This window comes from Theropithecus gelada, chromosome 4 (genome assembly GCF_003255815.1).
Source record: "Theropithecus gelada isolate Dixy chromosome 4, Tgel_1.0, whole genome shotgun sequence".
In the NCBI taxonomy this organism is placed as follows: Eukaryota; Metazoa; Chordata; class Mammalia; order Primates; family Cercopithecidae; genus Theropithecus; species Theropithecus gelada.
In genome coordinates this window covers 82895459-82912638 of record NC_037671.1, presented here as the reverse complement: position 1 = coordinate 82912638, position 17180 = coordinate 82895459, and the positions used below count along the sequence as shown (strand labels likewise).

At 34.9% G+C, this 17180-nt stretch overlaps 1 protein-coding gene across 1 annotated transcript in view; it reads right to left on the bottom strand.

Annotated features, from left to right (window-relative positions):
* LOC112623709 (cytochrome b5 reductase 4) overlaps window positions 1–17180 on the bottom strand; it is a 111048-nt gene that overhangs the window by 31171 nt on the left and 62697 nt on the right. Inside the window, exons 5-10 of the mRNA XM_025384324.1 lie at window positions 14877–14909; window positions 11313–11373; window positions 9881–9938; window positions 8170–8263; window positions 6865–6897; window positions 4734–4856 (exon numbers count right to left, since the gene is read on the bottom strand). Coding sequence (XP_025240109.1) covers window positions 4734–4856; window positions 6865–6897; window positions 8170–8263; window positions 9881–9938; window positions 11313–11373; window positions 14877–14909 — 402 coding nt within the window. The remainder of the gene's footprint in view (window positions 1–4733; window positions 4857–6864; window positions 6898–8169; window positions 8264–9880; window positions 9939–11312; window positions 11374–14876; window positions 14910–17180) is intronic.

The following is a 17180-nucleotide window of genomic DNA, read 5'->3' as shown; positions in this document are numbered from 1 at the left end:
CATATTGAAAATCTAGGAACCACATAATTGGCTGTAAATCTTTAAGGCTACTCAAAGCAAGTTAATTATAATATTTTGCTGATGTAATCATTCGGCTTTGCTAGTGAATAAAATAACCTACAGTTTTTGTCATGATTTAAGGAGAAGAAAGGAGAAAGATGAAATTATCTTTGTTAATGCAGTGAAACAAAAATATCTCCTAAACTCCAAGTCATTTTCCAAAGTGGAAAACCTTCACTGAAAAACACATTACAGCTCCAATTTCAACCAAGAAAGCTAAACCTTTCTTTTTTTATGGTGGTTCAGGATTCAAGAAAAAATTTACAGCAGAAATAAAAGAATTAATGGAAATCCTCAAGAAATTACAGAGAATATCTGAATGATGGTTGTTCTAACTAGTTATTTCCAAATGGAGGTCAGCCCAGGTTCTCAGTATCATTTATTTCTTGGACTTGGCTTTTACCTGGTTTGCTATGATTTTTCAATCACTAGATAAGAAAGATAATTTCAGGGAAAGAGATTTCACCCTAAAAATACCTTTTCATTTCCATTGTCCCTTTTCTATTCTTTTCTGATCTGCTATATCACACTATCATTTCTCTATTTTCTGAGCTGCTATATCACACTATCATTTCTCTATGTCCTCTCTCCTTACCTAATACCAAAAAATTCAGACCTCTTGCTCTGGTAAAATTAACCCATTAGAACTTTCCTACATGCCACTTACATTTTTCTCCCTCTACATCCAACAAAATGCCTGGCCTAATATGCAACCAGTAATGACCTGTAGCTCTACCTGGAAAGTCCAAAATAGTTTTTTGTTTTTTTTCTGAAAGCCATGGACCTCACTTTGAAAATACTGCTTCAAATTCACTTCCTTGAGGCAGTCATTCAAGGCCAAATTCATCTGTGTCTATTCACTTGGGGCTACCACAAAACATGTTTAGTTTGTACTGTATAACTTATCCTTGTCAGCCTATTTCCTTATAAAAGTGTTCTTCAATTTCATGTTTGCTTATTTTCTATCTTCCACGTGGGAAACTAAATTTCCCATACTCTTTGTTTCATTCCACAGTGCCTAAAACAGTCTTCTACACACAAGATGTACTCAAAATAAGGCTGCCTCATGCTTTTCTGAAAATTAGCTACAAATATATTTTCATAAGTGTGAATTAAAAAGAAATACTGGTCTGTGTCCCTGGTTCCTGACACACAACTCCTAAAATCCTTGTAAACAGAGACACTAAAAGAATCTTCTGTTCTAATATTTGGTCTTTAACCCTGGTTCCTGACACTAAGCTCCTAAAACTTTTTGTAATTTCCTAAGTACTATAAGTGTCTTAACAGAATTCCTAAATCCCTGCAATTTCCTGGGTGATAGGAGCATCTTTTGTTCTAATGGGGAGACTCCTGGTAGGCTCCCGGATAGCCTCAAGATGGGACCTGTCTGCCTGGGAAACCAACCATGTGATTAAAGGATTGGAACCTGCAGCCCCCTTCCTAGACCTCTGAGGACAGGACAGGCTGAAGGTTAAGCTGCTCACCAATGGTCAATGACGTAGTCAATCACACCTACATAATAAAGCCCCCATAAAAACCCAAAATGACATGGTTTGAAAAAGCTTGTGGAAAGCTGAACACATGAAAATGTTTGGAGGATGATGCAATCACTGAGGTCATGGAAGCTCTGTGCCCCTTTTCACATATTTGCCCTACGCATTTCTTCCATCCAGTTATTTACTTGTATCCTTTGTAATATCCTTTATAGTAAAATAATAAACTTAACATGTTTCCCTGAGTTTTGTGAGCCATGCTAGCAAATTTTTGAACCCAAGAAGGAGGTTGTGACAACACTGATTTATAGGTGGCTGGTCAGAAGCATAGGTCACAACCTGGAATTTGCAACTGGCATGTGAAGTAGGGGGCAGTCTTGTGGGACTAAGCCCTTAACTTGTGGGGTCTGCCCTAAACTCCAGGATGTATCAGACTTGAGTTAAATTGTAGGACAGACAGTTGCAGTTGCTGTAGAATTGGTTGTTGGTGAGAAGAAATTTCACATTGTAGTGTTCTGAGTTGAGAAGTAAGACTAGGAAAAAGTTTTTTTTTTCCTATCTCATGCAATAAATTATATATGATAATTTTATATATTTAAAGAAGATAAACTGAATACATGAAGTTAGTTCCTTCTGAATCCCCTAAAACAACAACAAAAAGGGTTTTTGCATGTGTGTTTGATTTTTAAGGCATAAGCCCACACAGACAGAAAGAATGGAAATCAGAGACAAAGGCAACAAACTTCAGGAGCTGACAAGGCAGAGAGAAGACTGGTAAACGACTCAACAGACTGAAGATAGCTGAATGCTAAGCCAGAAGTGTAGAAAGCCAAGAACCAACATACTTATAATACAAAATTCCTTTAAGGCTCAGAAACTGGCAGGACTAAGTACCTCTGGCATCAGAGTCAAGAATTAAAATTACTTTCTCAATACAAGTTCATTTAAGAAGCTTGGATAGGTCTTCCCATCCCCTTGAAGTCCTCCCTACTTAGCACAGCCACATGACTGACACTTCCCCATATCAGCAAAATATAAGAAGTTTGCGCTCTAGAGGGTAAACAAGGGGTCTCTGGATTGGGTCTATGCTATAGACTGAATTGTGTCCCCTCGCCAAATACATATGTTGAAATCATAACCCCCAATACCTCAGAATGTGACGATATTTGGAAACGGGGTCTTCACTTAAAAGGTAATTAAGCTGGTTCTAATTCATTGTGACTGGTATTTTTATAAAGAGAGGACATTAGGACACAGACACACAGAAGGAAGACCATTTAAAGAAACAGGAAAAAAGGAGGCCATCTACAAACTAAGGGAAGAAGTCTCAGAAGAGACTAACTCTGCCATAGACACTTAGTCTGTAGTAGTTTGTTACTGCAGTCCTAGCAAACTAATATCATATTCTAAGGAAAAAAAAAAAAAAGAAAGAAAATTAAGTGACGCTTACAGATATACCAGAAGCTAGGCCCAGCCTTCTTCCCCACATGGCTTCTGAAATGCTGGGTACAAGGTAGGAGATTGTTCACTCTAGGGACTCTTGGCTTTGGACTTTTCCCAAAGAAATGTTCCAGCCATATAGTGAATATAACCGTTGGCAAGCCACACCCACATGCACAGTTTCCAATTAGTTTTACAGTCCTACCCTGAAATATGAGCAGATAGTAAAAGATTAGGAAACATTCAAAGAAAGCATTTAATATTAAAGACACTATAACAAACAAAAAACAACGAACCTGAGGGACACAGAAGTTATACAGTGAGAAGAAAACATTACCAGTCATTCTTTAAAAGATAAGCTAATAAGAATAGGATGCTAAAACAAAGGAAAAGAAATCAAAGGAGTTACAGAAGTTAAAAATATGAGTAGAAATGAGTAACTCAATAGAAGAGCCAGAAGACATAGCTGAAGACATCTCCCAGAAAGTAGAACAAAAGGACAAAACTGAAAATAAGAGAGAAAAGATAAGGTAATTAGAAGACTAGTTAAGGAAGTTCAATATGTAGAAAGTAAAACAGACCATGGGGAGAAGTAAAACCAATAATAGTTTCCAAGAACTGAAGGTCATACGTTTCTATATTGAAAAGATTAGCACAAAAAATGTATGCCCAGTAAGAAGGATAAAGAATCATCCATGTTCTGGCACATCATTGTGAAAGTCCAAAACACTTAGAACAAGGAGTAAATACTACCAATTTCCAAAGAGAAAATATAGGATATGTTCATTTTGCAAAATATCATCAAGTAGAGCACTTCTAATATGCACCCTTTTCTATATATATGTTAAACTTAGATAAAAAGCTTTTTAAAAATGAAAAGAAATGAATGGTACTATCTTTTAGAAAAGATATGGTTTGGATCTGTGTCCCCATCCAAATCTTAGGTTGAATTGTAATCCCCAGTGTTGGAGGCAGGGCCTAGTTGGAGGTGACTGGAGCATGGGGGTGGATCCTTCATGAATGGTTTAGGAACACCCTCTTGGTGGTGTTCTCATGACAGAGTTCACACAAGATCTAGTGTTTAAAACTGTGTAGCACCTCCCCCATCTCTCTCCTCTTCCTTCTCCAGCCATGTAAGATGTGCCTGTTTTCCCTTCACCTTCTGCTATGATTGTAAGTTTCCTGAGTCCTGCCCAGAAACCAAGCAAATGCCAGCACCATGCTTCCCGTACAGCCTGTAGAACCGTGAGCCAATTAACCTCTGTTCTTTATAAATTATCCAGTCTCAGGCATTTCTTTAAAGCAATGGGAAAAGAGACTAATACAAGAAGTAAACTGAGAAACTAGTTTAATTAAGAAGAAAAATAGTAAACATATCTTCCTCAATAGGAAAAATATCAAGCAGACATACAAAGCATAAACTTAAACTTGTTTTTGTATCTTCACAAAAGGGGACCTGAAAGAGTAAATGGTTGATCAACAGTCTAAGCACAAGTGGGGGTCTCCATTCAGGTATCATTATGTAATGACTTCACTACGCCTACACATTAGATAGTAGAGTCTGAAATTTACTTCTATGGGAAAAAAAAGCAGGACAACAGACACAATGTCCCTTTCAAACTTCCTAGAGATAGATACAAGGGTCCTTCAGCTCATTTCAAAGCAGCCTTCCAAACTCTGGTACATCTGTACAACAATTTCATGAATGTGAAATTAACATAACAAAAGAACACAGCATACCTGTATCTTTCCTTGGAATAAGTGAATTATGATTCTCCAGGGGATGGCCAAGAAAGTCCCAAGAAGTATTCTCTTTTTTTTTAAGAACAATCTCTATTTTTCCCACACTGTCAACAACCCGCACTGAAAAGAAGATAAATTCCATTTGTCTTCATCAATACTAAATACAAGATTTTATTTTAAAACCAGTATTTCTCAAATAGTACAAATGTCCTGATCCAATATGAATGGTACTGATTATTAGTGGGATAAATAAGATTCTGTTTACGTATTCAATCACAATCATAATTGTTTATGCTTTATATGCTTTAATTTACTTTATTAATAGATTCAGATTAACTTCTTTCAAACTAATTTATTAAGGGTCAAACTACTATGTGTTGCTGGTTTTCATACAAGCTCAAACATAGCCATGGCAACTCACTGACATAAAGTTTAAAAAAAAAAAAAAGGCTGATATGTACAAATTAGTATTGAATGCCCCCACAAAAGCAAATTTAATTTGCTTTTTAACATTCCTTAGTCAGAATCTGAAGGATTCTTATAAGTAAATTCAGTAGACTAATACCGAGTCTAATAAACACAAGAAGAGCCTCATGAGAATGAGGTCCTAGTAAATACAGAGTAAATTGATAAAGTGCATGTGAATCTTTGATAAAAATATTTTAGATTACCTTTTTATTGAATAATTAAAATGTTTATAATATATGGGTATAATAATAAAATATATACTTTCATATGCTGATTTAAATTTTATGAATTGAACATGCTTTTAAAGATTTAAAGCATATTTAATTTTTCTTCAGAAACAATGTTCTGCTCTCCCCCACTGTGAACACAAAATCCAGTAACAATTTAACAACTTTTAAAGACAGATGGATCAAATGAATTCAATTTGATGAGCACTGACTTGAAGTTTAACCAAAATAAAAACATGGTCTTTGTCTTTAAAGAGCCTGATTTATATAATTTGCAGAGCCTATAATGATATATGGAAAAGAGGAAACATTGGACCAGCATAAGGTACCAAAACAGTACTTGAAAACAAGAAAATACCATTCTATGATGAGTCTTCTATTATTAAATAGCTGTGTAAAACCTACGCTGCATGTTTATATGCAGCAATATTCATAATTTAGTATGCTCTTTATTGAACATTTAAATATATAGATGAAAGAAAAATTTTGCTAATACAGTATATTTCTTTTTTCTTTTTTTTTTTTTTTTGAGATGGAGTCTCACTCTCGCCCAGGCTGGAGTGCAGTGGCACAATCTCGGCTTACTGCAAGCTCTGCCTCCTGGGTTCACGCCATTCTCCTGCCTTGGCCTCCCAAGGAGCTGGGGCCACAGGCGCCCACCCCCACGCCCGGCTAAGTTTTTGTATTTTTAGTAGAGACAGGGTTTCACCACGTTAGCCAGGATGGTCTTGATCTCCTGACCTCACGATCCTTGGCCATATAGTATATTTCTACAAGCTGCATGTCAGGAGTAGGGCAGATATGAGGAAAGAAGAATAAAAAGGAGACAGAATGTGTGTGTGTGTGTGGTTTTTTTTAAGGAGGAAAAAAAAGAAAGGTTAAAGAGATAAAAAGAATAAGGGGGTCCAGCCAGGGCAACATGGTGAAACCCCATCTCTACAAAAAAAATTAGCCAGCTGTGGTGGTGTGTGTGCACTGTGATCTCAACTACTCAGGAGGCTGAGGTGGGAGGATCACTTGAGCCTGGGAGGCAGAGGTTGCAGTGATCCAAGATCACACTGCTGCTGTCCAACCTGGGTGACAAAGTGAGACCCTGTCTCACACACAAAAAAGGAACAAGCGGGAAGAAAAAATAGGAAAAAACCTGAAACCAGAGGGAGTGGTATATTTAAAAATTAATGTATTTGTATCTGTACAACAAACCCCCATGACACACATTTACCTATGTAACAAACTTGCACATCCTACACATGTATCCCAGAACTTAAAAGTTTTAAAAAAAAGAGAAAACATCGTATCTTTGTTTTGCAACATGAAAATACACATATGAAAAATGAAACACATGCTAATTTTTCAATTTTTCTTATCTCTCTCTCTCTGTAGGTATGTGTATATGTACATACATACATAATTTTTGGTTTTTGGTAGCTTACCAGAAAAATCTTCCTGAACCTCATGGCTTAGTCCTAGGACAGACAAATTTATTTAGTTAAAATAGAACTTCAATTCATACAGTTTTTGAACACCATATGTCATTTAAATGGCTCTTTTATGAATTATTTCAAATCCCTCAAGACAAATAAAACATGTTCTGAGAGACCCAAACAAAGAAATTGTACACGATCAAAATGAAGATTCAAATTATTTAAATATATATATTTTCAACTGTTTCAATTTTCTCCCTTTTAACTAAACAGCAAATACTCAATTGCCCACAAGTGGGTAACCCACACTAGTCCAAGCATGGATGGTTCCAGACTGGGAATCCTACAAACCAAGAGAGGAGCAGGCTAGGGAGAGGCAGCACCTAAAGCACGCAAGCCCCAGAGTGCGTGTGTGTGTGTGTGTGTGTGTATACACAGGCCAGGTCTGGGTCTAGCTTACCTTTTCTTATTGTTCTCCAAAGTTGATTATCCATTCAATTATTGAAAAAAATCTTATTGAGCATCTACATGTGACAGGTATTTTCTAGGTATTATGGACACAACAGTTAATAAGACAGAAGAATTTCTGCCCCTATGGAACTTATACTCCAGAAGGGGGAGATGCAAGAAATATGCTTACAAATGTCTGCTATGCATTTCACTGTGTTCATATGGTTATCTGGAATTTACAATTTTGCATTATTTCAGTCCTTTCAATGCAATACTAGCACCCGAGAGTTTCATATTTTTAACTGTGGAATTTTTAGTTTTTTAAAATATGTGTGCTAGTGTAGGGTTCCCTGGTTTCTACCACTTTTTTCTCTGTCCTGATAAAAAAAATACAAAGTTGGTCTTTAGCCATGAAGGGATGGACAGCTGGAAGATACAATACAAATTTGTAGTCCAGGCTGCTTTGCTGCAGCCACTGACTTCCTGTGGCAGAGCTGGTAAGGAACAGGCCAGTGGAACGGGCCATCTAGCGAAGGACAGTCTGTAGGACATGTGACCATTGAGTCTTGGAAGACTTCTTATAGGTGTCAAGTATGAGAGATTTTACAAAGCTGGGCCAACAAATATTTTATATTATTGATTTTGATTGCATATAATTGCTTAAACTTGGAAAGGTGAGGTCACACTGCCACTGCTAGTACTTTTATTAGTGTAAAGAAATTACAGGAAAAAAACTGATCAAAAATGACTAACCAAAATGGTAACAGCAGATAAAATATTACAGTTACCTAGACTGTAGACCAAATTATTGCCATATTTAAAGAAAACCAGAGCTCTTTCCATTAATAATGATAAAGTACTCACCAATATGTATAAGATATAAACAATCCTTAATAATTGTTTCTGCTCTAAAGGAATCATCCTGATGATCAACTATTATTGAGTCTAAATTGATATCCTTAAACAGAAAGAAACAATAGAAAGATTAGAAAGTAAAAATTTCCCCCAAACTTCTACAACTATACTTTTAAGGTGATTTGTGGTAGTTCACATGGTGCTTCTTTATTGGACCTCCAAGCTAAACAAATGTGACTTCTGTTTTTCTCCCTTACAATCCAGTTCTTCTCCTTCAACAGACATATCAAAATTTTAATTACTACATATCCGTCTCTGTTTAATATCTACCTTATCCACTCATGTCTAAGCTCTAAGGTTAAGGGACTATCTTTAGAACACTGTTTGGCACCTAGTAGGTGCTCAATAAATATTTTTTGAATAAGCAATATGGAATCCCCCCACCCCCTAGAAAATAACAATCAGAGCAGAAACCAACTTATTTTTGTTCATCTTTATCTTTTCTGTAATGTATGATCTTGGGCAAATTACATAACCTCTTGACCTTAGCTTATAAAAAAAAAATCAAATCACTAACATATTTTTAGGTGTCTCTAACTTCTACATAGCCTTAGTGTAAGCTATATATTATTTATATTATTCACTGAATACATTATTCCACAAGGAAACCTTTTCTTTTCCCTTAGCCATCCATCCTCTCTGTCCCATTGATATTACCAATGCAAGTGGACCTTCCTAGAGCCTGTGCTCTGGGTTTTGAACTGTGTGATGAAAAGACAATATCAAGAGAGAGTGGAAAACAGGATAAGTAGTGCCTCTGGCCCTCTTGGCTCTTTCCAGGCAGAGGCTGGTCACTCCTGCAGAATGGCCAAATCATGCTGCAAGAGTCAGAAGAACCCACTGGTTCAGACATGGTTCTGCTATTATAGAAGTAGCATGAATTCTCAAAAATTCCTAGCTGCCAGAACTTGTCTTTAAATCTACATATCCCTCAAAGTGTGGGAACCTCAACAGTTGCTGGAGGATGTGCTTGGAGATATTTTAAATTGTATGCATATTTATCTGATTTTCCAGTTGGACTGTAAGCCTTTTTGAAAGTCAGGTCTCTAAGTATCTGGTCTATCATTAGATCCCTGATATCTAAGGCTGTGTTCTACATGAAACAGGTTATAAATACTTAATGAACTATCTCCCTAACTTTAGTTTCAATGGTGAATGAATTACCTCCCTAACTTCAGTTTCAAATGGGGATCCGAACACCATTAGTGGTTTAAACATACTAAGCCACAGCCACAGCAAAATACCTTCTCCAATCCCAGTTTATGTCTAGGAAATTTGTTCTTATGGTGAAGTTAACTGATATTCATTTTTTGTTATCCATACTTTACACACACACACACACACACACACACAGAAAAACACATAAAATACTTCCTACTCTGATTTTTAAGAGGCTATAGGAATGGTTGTTAAGAGCAGATGCTCTGGAACCAGACTGCCTGAGTTCCAAATGCCAGATTTGCCACTCAGTGTCTAACTATGGGTGAATTACTTAATCTTTTCTTTGTTTCCTCTTCTGTACAAAAGGGATAACAATACTATCTACCTCAAAGAACTGTAATGAGAAGTAAATAATATAAAAAAGTGTTTAGAAAAAGACCTGGTACATAAAATTAACATTTATTATTTACTTCTTTTCTGATTTAAAAGACATATTTACCTTCTGTTTAGTATATATGGCAATGGTGACTAAAGAGTTTGTTTGGAACCAATCATAGCTGTAAAATATAAATAAAAGGATGAATAATTATATTGACAATCATGTGCATCAACACATATTAATCATTAAATGTTTAAAATTTATAGTGAGACATATCTGTATTTCTCTAGGTTAAGCTTTTTTTCTAAATAAACAGTGGTCTTACCATGTTACATTCTTCATTATACAGCTGACAACTATTTCTAAATTTAAAATATCTATACTTCCATGTATTCCCACTTGAATAAAAACAAAATATCCTCAACAAGACACTTTTTATAAAGGTTACACATCTCTTTACTAAAATCTTCTTTTATCAGAGCAAAATCAAAACAACATATTTTGTTAAAGAGTATGAAAAAATGTACCTGTTTATTATCTTCATTTCTCCCTGTCACAGATATATTAGTACTGAAGAAATGAACTCATCAAGGTTGTTTAATGGGTCCATAGTAAACCTTAAAGTAAAACTAAGTCTTCTGTTTTGTTACAGCTATTGATCAAATTGATACTCTTTTTGCACTTATCACCTATATAGGCGAATCTACAGGGAGCATCCTTAGTCCCTAATTTAAAATTTTATATCAAATAATTTAACAAATATAGCAGGATGCTGACGTTAGAATAATACAGACTGGTGGTGTGGAGAAAAGGGATAAGAGAAAGAACTACAGAGAACACACCTGAAGGCATTTTAAGTGTCACTAACAAGATACATGTGTATTGCCTAAGTTACTATTAACTGTTTAAGACAACTGTTGGGCAATACATTCTGAAAAATTCCCGTTAAAAATTGATAAAAATGAACTAGATATATAAAAAAAAGAATATTTAAATACATTATGGCATGGTCATATGATGGAATGAAGAGAAAAAATGCTTTCGCAGAAAATTTAATGGCACAAAAAATGCTCATAGAATATACTGTCATACCAATATTATAAAAATAGAATAATATGGAAGTAGGTATTATATTAATCTAACTGGAAAATATAAATAATAGTATATAACTAAGGATGGTGAGATTACAACTGATTTTATCACTTTCTTTTGTATTTGTATTTCTCTATATTTTCTAAGTTTTCTACCATTAATGTATTTTTTTTATAATCAGAAAAATATTTTAAAATAGTTTTTTAAAGTACTGGTGTTTAAAATGGATCAAACTTCAGTTATATTTAAAATTCACATTTATGGAACAGCTCATTCTCTAACAACATCTCCAACAACATCTAATAAACAGCTCATTCTCCAACAACATTACAGTTCTCGTGTCAAAATGCATGACTAACAGTAAGCAATAAATCAAACCCAGAGCTACTTTATTTTTTAAATGTGTACATTTTTGTATATAATTGATTTAACTTTGAAAATTTTAAAGAAGAATGCATACCTTGGATAACTAGGACCTTCTTTGGCAAGTGTATCTGTCACTTGGCTCTTGGGAAGCATGCCTTTACAAAGAAAGATAGCTATAGTTCATCTACAAAGTATTTTCAATATTTTGTCTTTTTAGTTAACATCTTATTGAAATATCACATATATTCATAGAAGGATACAAATCACAAATGTACTACTTAATATATTTTCACTTGATCTTAGCCAGAAGGCCAAGATAAAGCAAAACATACCCTTGCAGTCAGCACTCTCTTCATGCTCCCTTTTCAGTCACCACCCCTGCCTCAAGAGTAACATGTATTCTGACTACTAATACCATGGTTAGTATTTGCCTGTGTTTGATCTTCATATAAGTAGAATGATACATTCTCTTTTAGTTCTGGCTTTTTGTCCAATATTCCAGACATTACAGTTCTTATGTGAAATAAGCATGATTGATAATAAGCAATAAATCAAATCTAGGCTTTCTGAAATTTTATCCATGCTACTGAATTCATCAGTAGCTTGGTCCTTATTGTAACTGAGTAGTAATACATTATATGAATAGTTCACAATTTATTCATTCTTCTGTTGATGAACATTCAGGTTGTTTCCAGTTTGGAGCTGTTATACACAGTGTTGATACAAATATTATTTTACAGGTACATGCATATTCTTAAAGAACACATATCTACACTTTTGGTTAGTATGAAGGGTGTTTGTATGTTTAGCTTTAGAAGATACTACTAAGCAGCTTTTCAAAGTGGTTGTACCAGCTGCTCCACAATCTCACCAACACGTGGTTTCTATCTTTTCCATTTTATTCACTCTTGTGGGTTTGTATCCTTGTGGGTATGCACAACTACAAAATGCATCTTGGGTGTATGATGCAGTTTAAAAGCCCACTAAAGCTATGGTTTTCAAAACATTTCAGAAAACTGAGATATGGAAGAACTCAAGATATTGCAAACATTAAGTATTTCCCTCCTACAACAGGAGTGCATTGTTTGTATATGGTAAGATTTAGTTTGGAAAAAAGTAGTACTGCTGCTACCTGACTTTTGAAAATCATTGCATCAATTATATTACTATTTCTCAAACTATACAGGAACAAAATTAATGGTTAGTATCTGCTGAATCTTGGGTGCACAAATTAGAAATCACAGTATTTTATATAAATTTAAAAGTTGCAAGATACCTTTGGGACAAGACAGTTTAGAGATTTTCAAGATTCTTTTTAGACACAAACCTTCAAGACAAGCTCAAGTGCAAGCAAGATGTAAAACAGTCATATTTTTCTGAACAGGCTGATGGTGAGCCCTGAGTCCAGGCCTTACTCATTCAGCTTCCATTTCTTCCCACATAACCCTGCAGAATACTATTTTCAGATAAACAAAGGAAGCCTCAGGTATGTGACAACAAGGTCAGAGTTGTCAACTAATAATTAGCAGTGGGCACTAAAAGAAGAGTGCTCTACTACAAAACCGCAGGTAAAACAAAAGAGGACTACAAGAATTAAATGTATTTTTTTTCAAATATGGTAAAAGCAAGACAAAATAATCTTATTAAATTAAGCAGCACTGAAAGATTTCATTAAGAGATTAATGTTGTTTCTCTTTTGTAAGTCTCTTAGGTATATAAATAAAAATCAAAAGCATCAAAATCTAACAATTTCTGTAAGAAAATGTTATAAACAGAATTAATAAATTGTAAGTCAATACTGATCTTGTATGATCTAATTAGGACCAGAAAATCTATAATTAAGCTCAGTGCCAGTACTGTGATTTTATGCAAGACACTGTTTCCTCTTCCTCAAATTGGAACTATTAATAGCAATGAAATGCTCCCTGCAATCTCATGGGTGAGCAAATGAGACAATAATCAAACATTCTAAAAAACTATTTAGTATCATTAAGATAAATCTTATTAAAACAGAATAATAAGCCATGGAATGTGTCTTAATTTAAAACTAACTAAAAAAAACCCCTCAAACTTTATATAATATTATTTTGAGTAAGTTGAAAGAATAGTGGGGTGAATGTGTAGTGAAATAAAATAATTAAGTAATGCAAGGTGGACTGAATGCACGTTCTCCCTTCCATAAGTGTTGGTTGATTGAATGCTGTCAATCTGAAGGGATCGGGTCTCTAGTGGAACAGGAAAGTAGTCCAACCCATTCAGTATTTTAAGCAGCTATTGGAATAGTAACATAGAATGCAGGCAGATCACATTTGCAAATACAGAGACTTATCACATAGACTTAAATGAGCCAAAAGAGAAAAGCAGCTAATAAATATACAGATAGATAGATATGTTCCAGTCTTATAGGGTCCAGGTCACAAGAGGTAACAGAGCTAACCACATCACTTGTGGAGTGCTATATTCCATACTTAACGCCACCTTTTACTGATAAATTAGTCAAATGCAGTGCATCCAAAGAAGGCAACAGAAAAGTAAAGGTTCTGGAAGCCATATGTGGTGGAAAGGAAATGCCTAGTCTATCAGTAATCAATCATTAAGCAATGGTTGCTTTTGTAGTGTCACAGAAGAGTCAATCAACAGATGAAACCAAAGATCAGTCCCTCATTTAATGGAGTGTTATATTATCCGATGAACAGCTTCAGGTACTATATATTGCAGAAGTTAGTCCACAATATAGACTATTTCCTCCAGTTAACAAAGAAAAAGTTAACTCATCTGGCAATCTAGCTTGTTAGTTGAATTTCTGTAACTTTCTTTTGCAAACGAAGGGAAAAAATGTTTCTAAATGTACATCAATATAGTTCAGTTAGAGTTAGCATCGTGCATTTTATGTCAGTAGTGACCATCATGCCAAACTTTTTTGTGGGGGACAGGAAGTGTCAGTCATTATTTGCAAGTCATCCAGAATGGCTGGATGCACCACTTAGTTCAGAAAATTGTAGAGTAATAAACTATTTGGCATGTGTATGCAAACATTGGAGGTGAGCTCACACCTAAGAAAATTGACTTGTTTTGTCTTGTTTCTGAGGATGAAATTCCTAATTGCTACAAGTATTCAAGCTGAGGGAGGATAACATGTATTCAGGGATGTCACGGAAGGCAGGACTATAAGAGTAATGGCTAGAAAAAAGAGCCTATAAAACTCTACAAAAGGCTCTTAAGTTTGGGCCAGTAATGCTATCTTTCATACAAAAAAAAAAAATTTAGGCTGGGCACGGTGGTTCACGCCTGTAATCCCAGCACTCTGGGAGGCCGAGGCAGGTGGATCACGAGGTCAGGAGTTCGAGACCAGCCTGACCAACATGGTGAAACCCCATCTCTACTAAAAATACAAAAATTAGCTGGGTGTGTGGTGTGCACCTGTAATCCCAGCTACTCAGGACACTGAGGCAGGAGAATTGCTTGATCCCGGGAGGCTGAGGTTACAGTGAGCCGAGATGGCACCACTGCACTCCAGCCCGGGTGACAAAGCAAGACTCCATCTCACAAAAACAAACAAACAAACAAACAAAAACTAAATGCCCCAGACAATTCTGTGAACCAATACTGTTCATAAGCATGAGAACACAATTCATTTATTATAAATTTATAGACTTACCATTTAAGACTTTCTTTTCCTCCTCACGATAGTCTGTATAGCAATTTAGAAAAAAAAAGTCAAATAAGAATACTTTAATGTCAAAGAGAATGTCAGTCCACATTACTTATTTCAAGATAACAGTCCTTCTTTTTTGAAGGGCTGTCTTCTAAAGTCTGAGGAGAGAAACAGGTTAATATAGAAATGGCCTTTGTTTTAAACAAGTAAGTTTCATCTCTGAAGACTGCCAGACCATATTTCTCCAATGTCTGGCTCCATTTCATTTGGATTTTTTCTAATTCTTTGGTCACTTTTTAAAATATCTTGGTTAATTTCTATACAGAGCATATGTAAATGCCAGGTTTCATCCAGGTTATCGTATTTTAAATTAGTACAAGTTAACCAGAATTTATTAGATTATACGTCATAAATTAAACACGCACATTAACAACTCAAAGAAAGATGTCTTCTTATCTTTCCCTTTTACTGAGTTCAATGCGTAAAATGATGGTTATTTCAAGTTTAAAATATGTTCAGATTTTTGCATGTATATCCAATGCAATTATTAGTGTTACAGACCCAGAAAAAAAATTAACAGGTATTTTCTTTCAGGATGGCAGCCAACTCACAAACCTATGTTATATTCTAATAACTGCAAGTGCTATACCGTTATGGTCAAAATAAACACCTCAGCAAACTGTCAAAATTTTTTTAAAAATGGGTTAAGCTAACAAAAAATATTCAAATAGTCAAATTGAAAGATATCATTTCTTAAGCTGACATCACCTTGTTTTATACAAAAAGAAACTAACATATTTAATATCAAAGCTTTCAAATTTTTTGTGTTCCAATATTTAATCACCAGAAATTCCATAATTAACTCCACTTCACTCATCCATCCCAAAATAATCATCATTAAGGAAGCCAAATGACCATCCTTTTCCTTTTCCTCATTTTACCAAAATAATTTTACAGCTGAAAGGAATTTTAACAACATACAGCAAATTATCACCTGATCTACTAATAAAGGCTGAAAAATCAGGGGTCAAAGGACTTGAATGAAATCCACCACTCCAGCAAAAAAGCCAAAATTAGATTTGTCTCCCCTGAAACACAGTCCTATTTTTCTTTGCAATCCAGGAGTTAATATTTCCTAAAAAGATAGCAGGCCTAAAAACCATTTAAACTATATTTCAAAATGAGTTTTGTTTATCAACTGCTAGATACAAATCTGGCCATTACAGTTTGCAAAGGATCACTGATGTCACTGCTTGGTCATGTACTTTCATCCAGTCAGTTTTATCTGTCTTTGTTGTTGCAGTTGTGATTATTTGTTTTATCTTAGAAATTCACAGAACATATATCTATTTTCAGTGTACAATAAGGTCAACAGTTTAATAAACCTCATTTGTCATGTAAAACAAGTAGTTTTTATCTAAGAGGTTCACAGATTTTGAAAAATTGTCCCAGGTAATTTGTTTCTAAGAAGAAAATATTATCTCATATGATTACTTCTTGCCTGATATGAATAGATTTGGATTTGTCAGAACTTTCCGGATTCTGCTAAATTAGTAGGTTTTTCTTCCCCCCGAGTCTTTTTTTAATACAAGAAGTACTAGCAGAAAGATAACTTCCACTTAAAGAATCTGGGTTACGTTTAAAAATTCTCTTAGTCTGTTTTTACAACTCTTTTCAAAAACTGAGTTATAGAAATGGAGGAGACTATTTTACAATCTTAAGCATATTTACATCTGAATCATTTTAGTCACAGGAGATACTTTCCTCTCTGAAAAGAAATCTGATGTTTTCTCTTGGTAACTAATTCCATCATTTAGTTGGCTCCATGGCCAATCAAATTTGTATCTTCTCATAATGCTGGTTAAACTGCTTTACTCTGATAAGCATCTTTATTTCCGGAGAGGTCAGAGTCATTTAGAAGGCTGGTGTTGTGATCTAATAGCACTCAGCTCTTCCTTGGTAAGGATCTTTAATTATGACCCAAGTCTAGTTTACCTCTGCTGAGCAGAGGCACAGGAGGATACCCTAGAATGAAGAAAGATCTAGCAGGAAGATCTTCCTTTTACCAGTATGCTCATTCTTTAATAAACATCTATTGATCACCTTAATAGGGATATTGACATACCATTTGGATAAAAAGTTAGAAAAATAAGAAAATATATTCAGTCTGCTTATAATACATAAAGATAATTTGGAAAGACAAAACAACAACAAAAACATGTCCTTGGTGTGTGCATGGGAGAGAAAAACAGTAGATGGGAGGTAGAACTATGATAAGGGTGCTTCTTCTTGAATCATCTGAGTGCA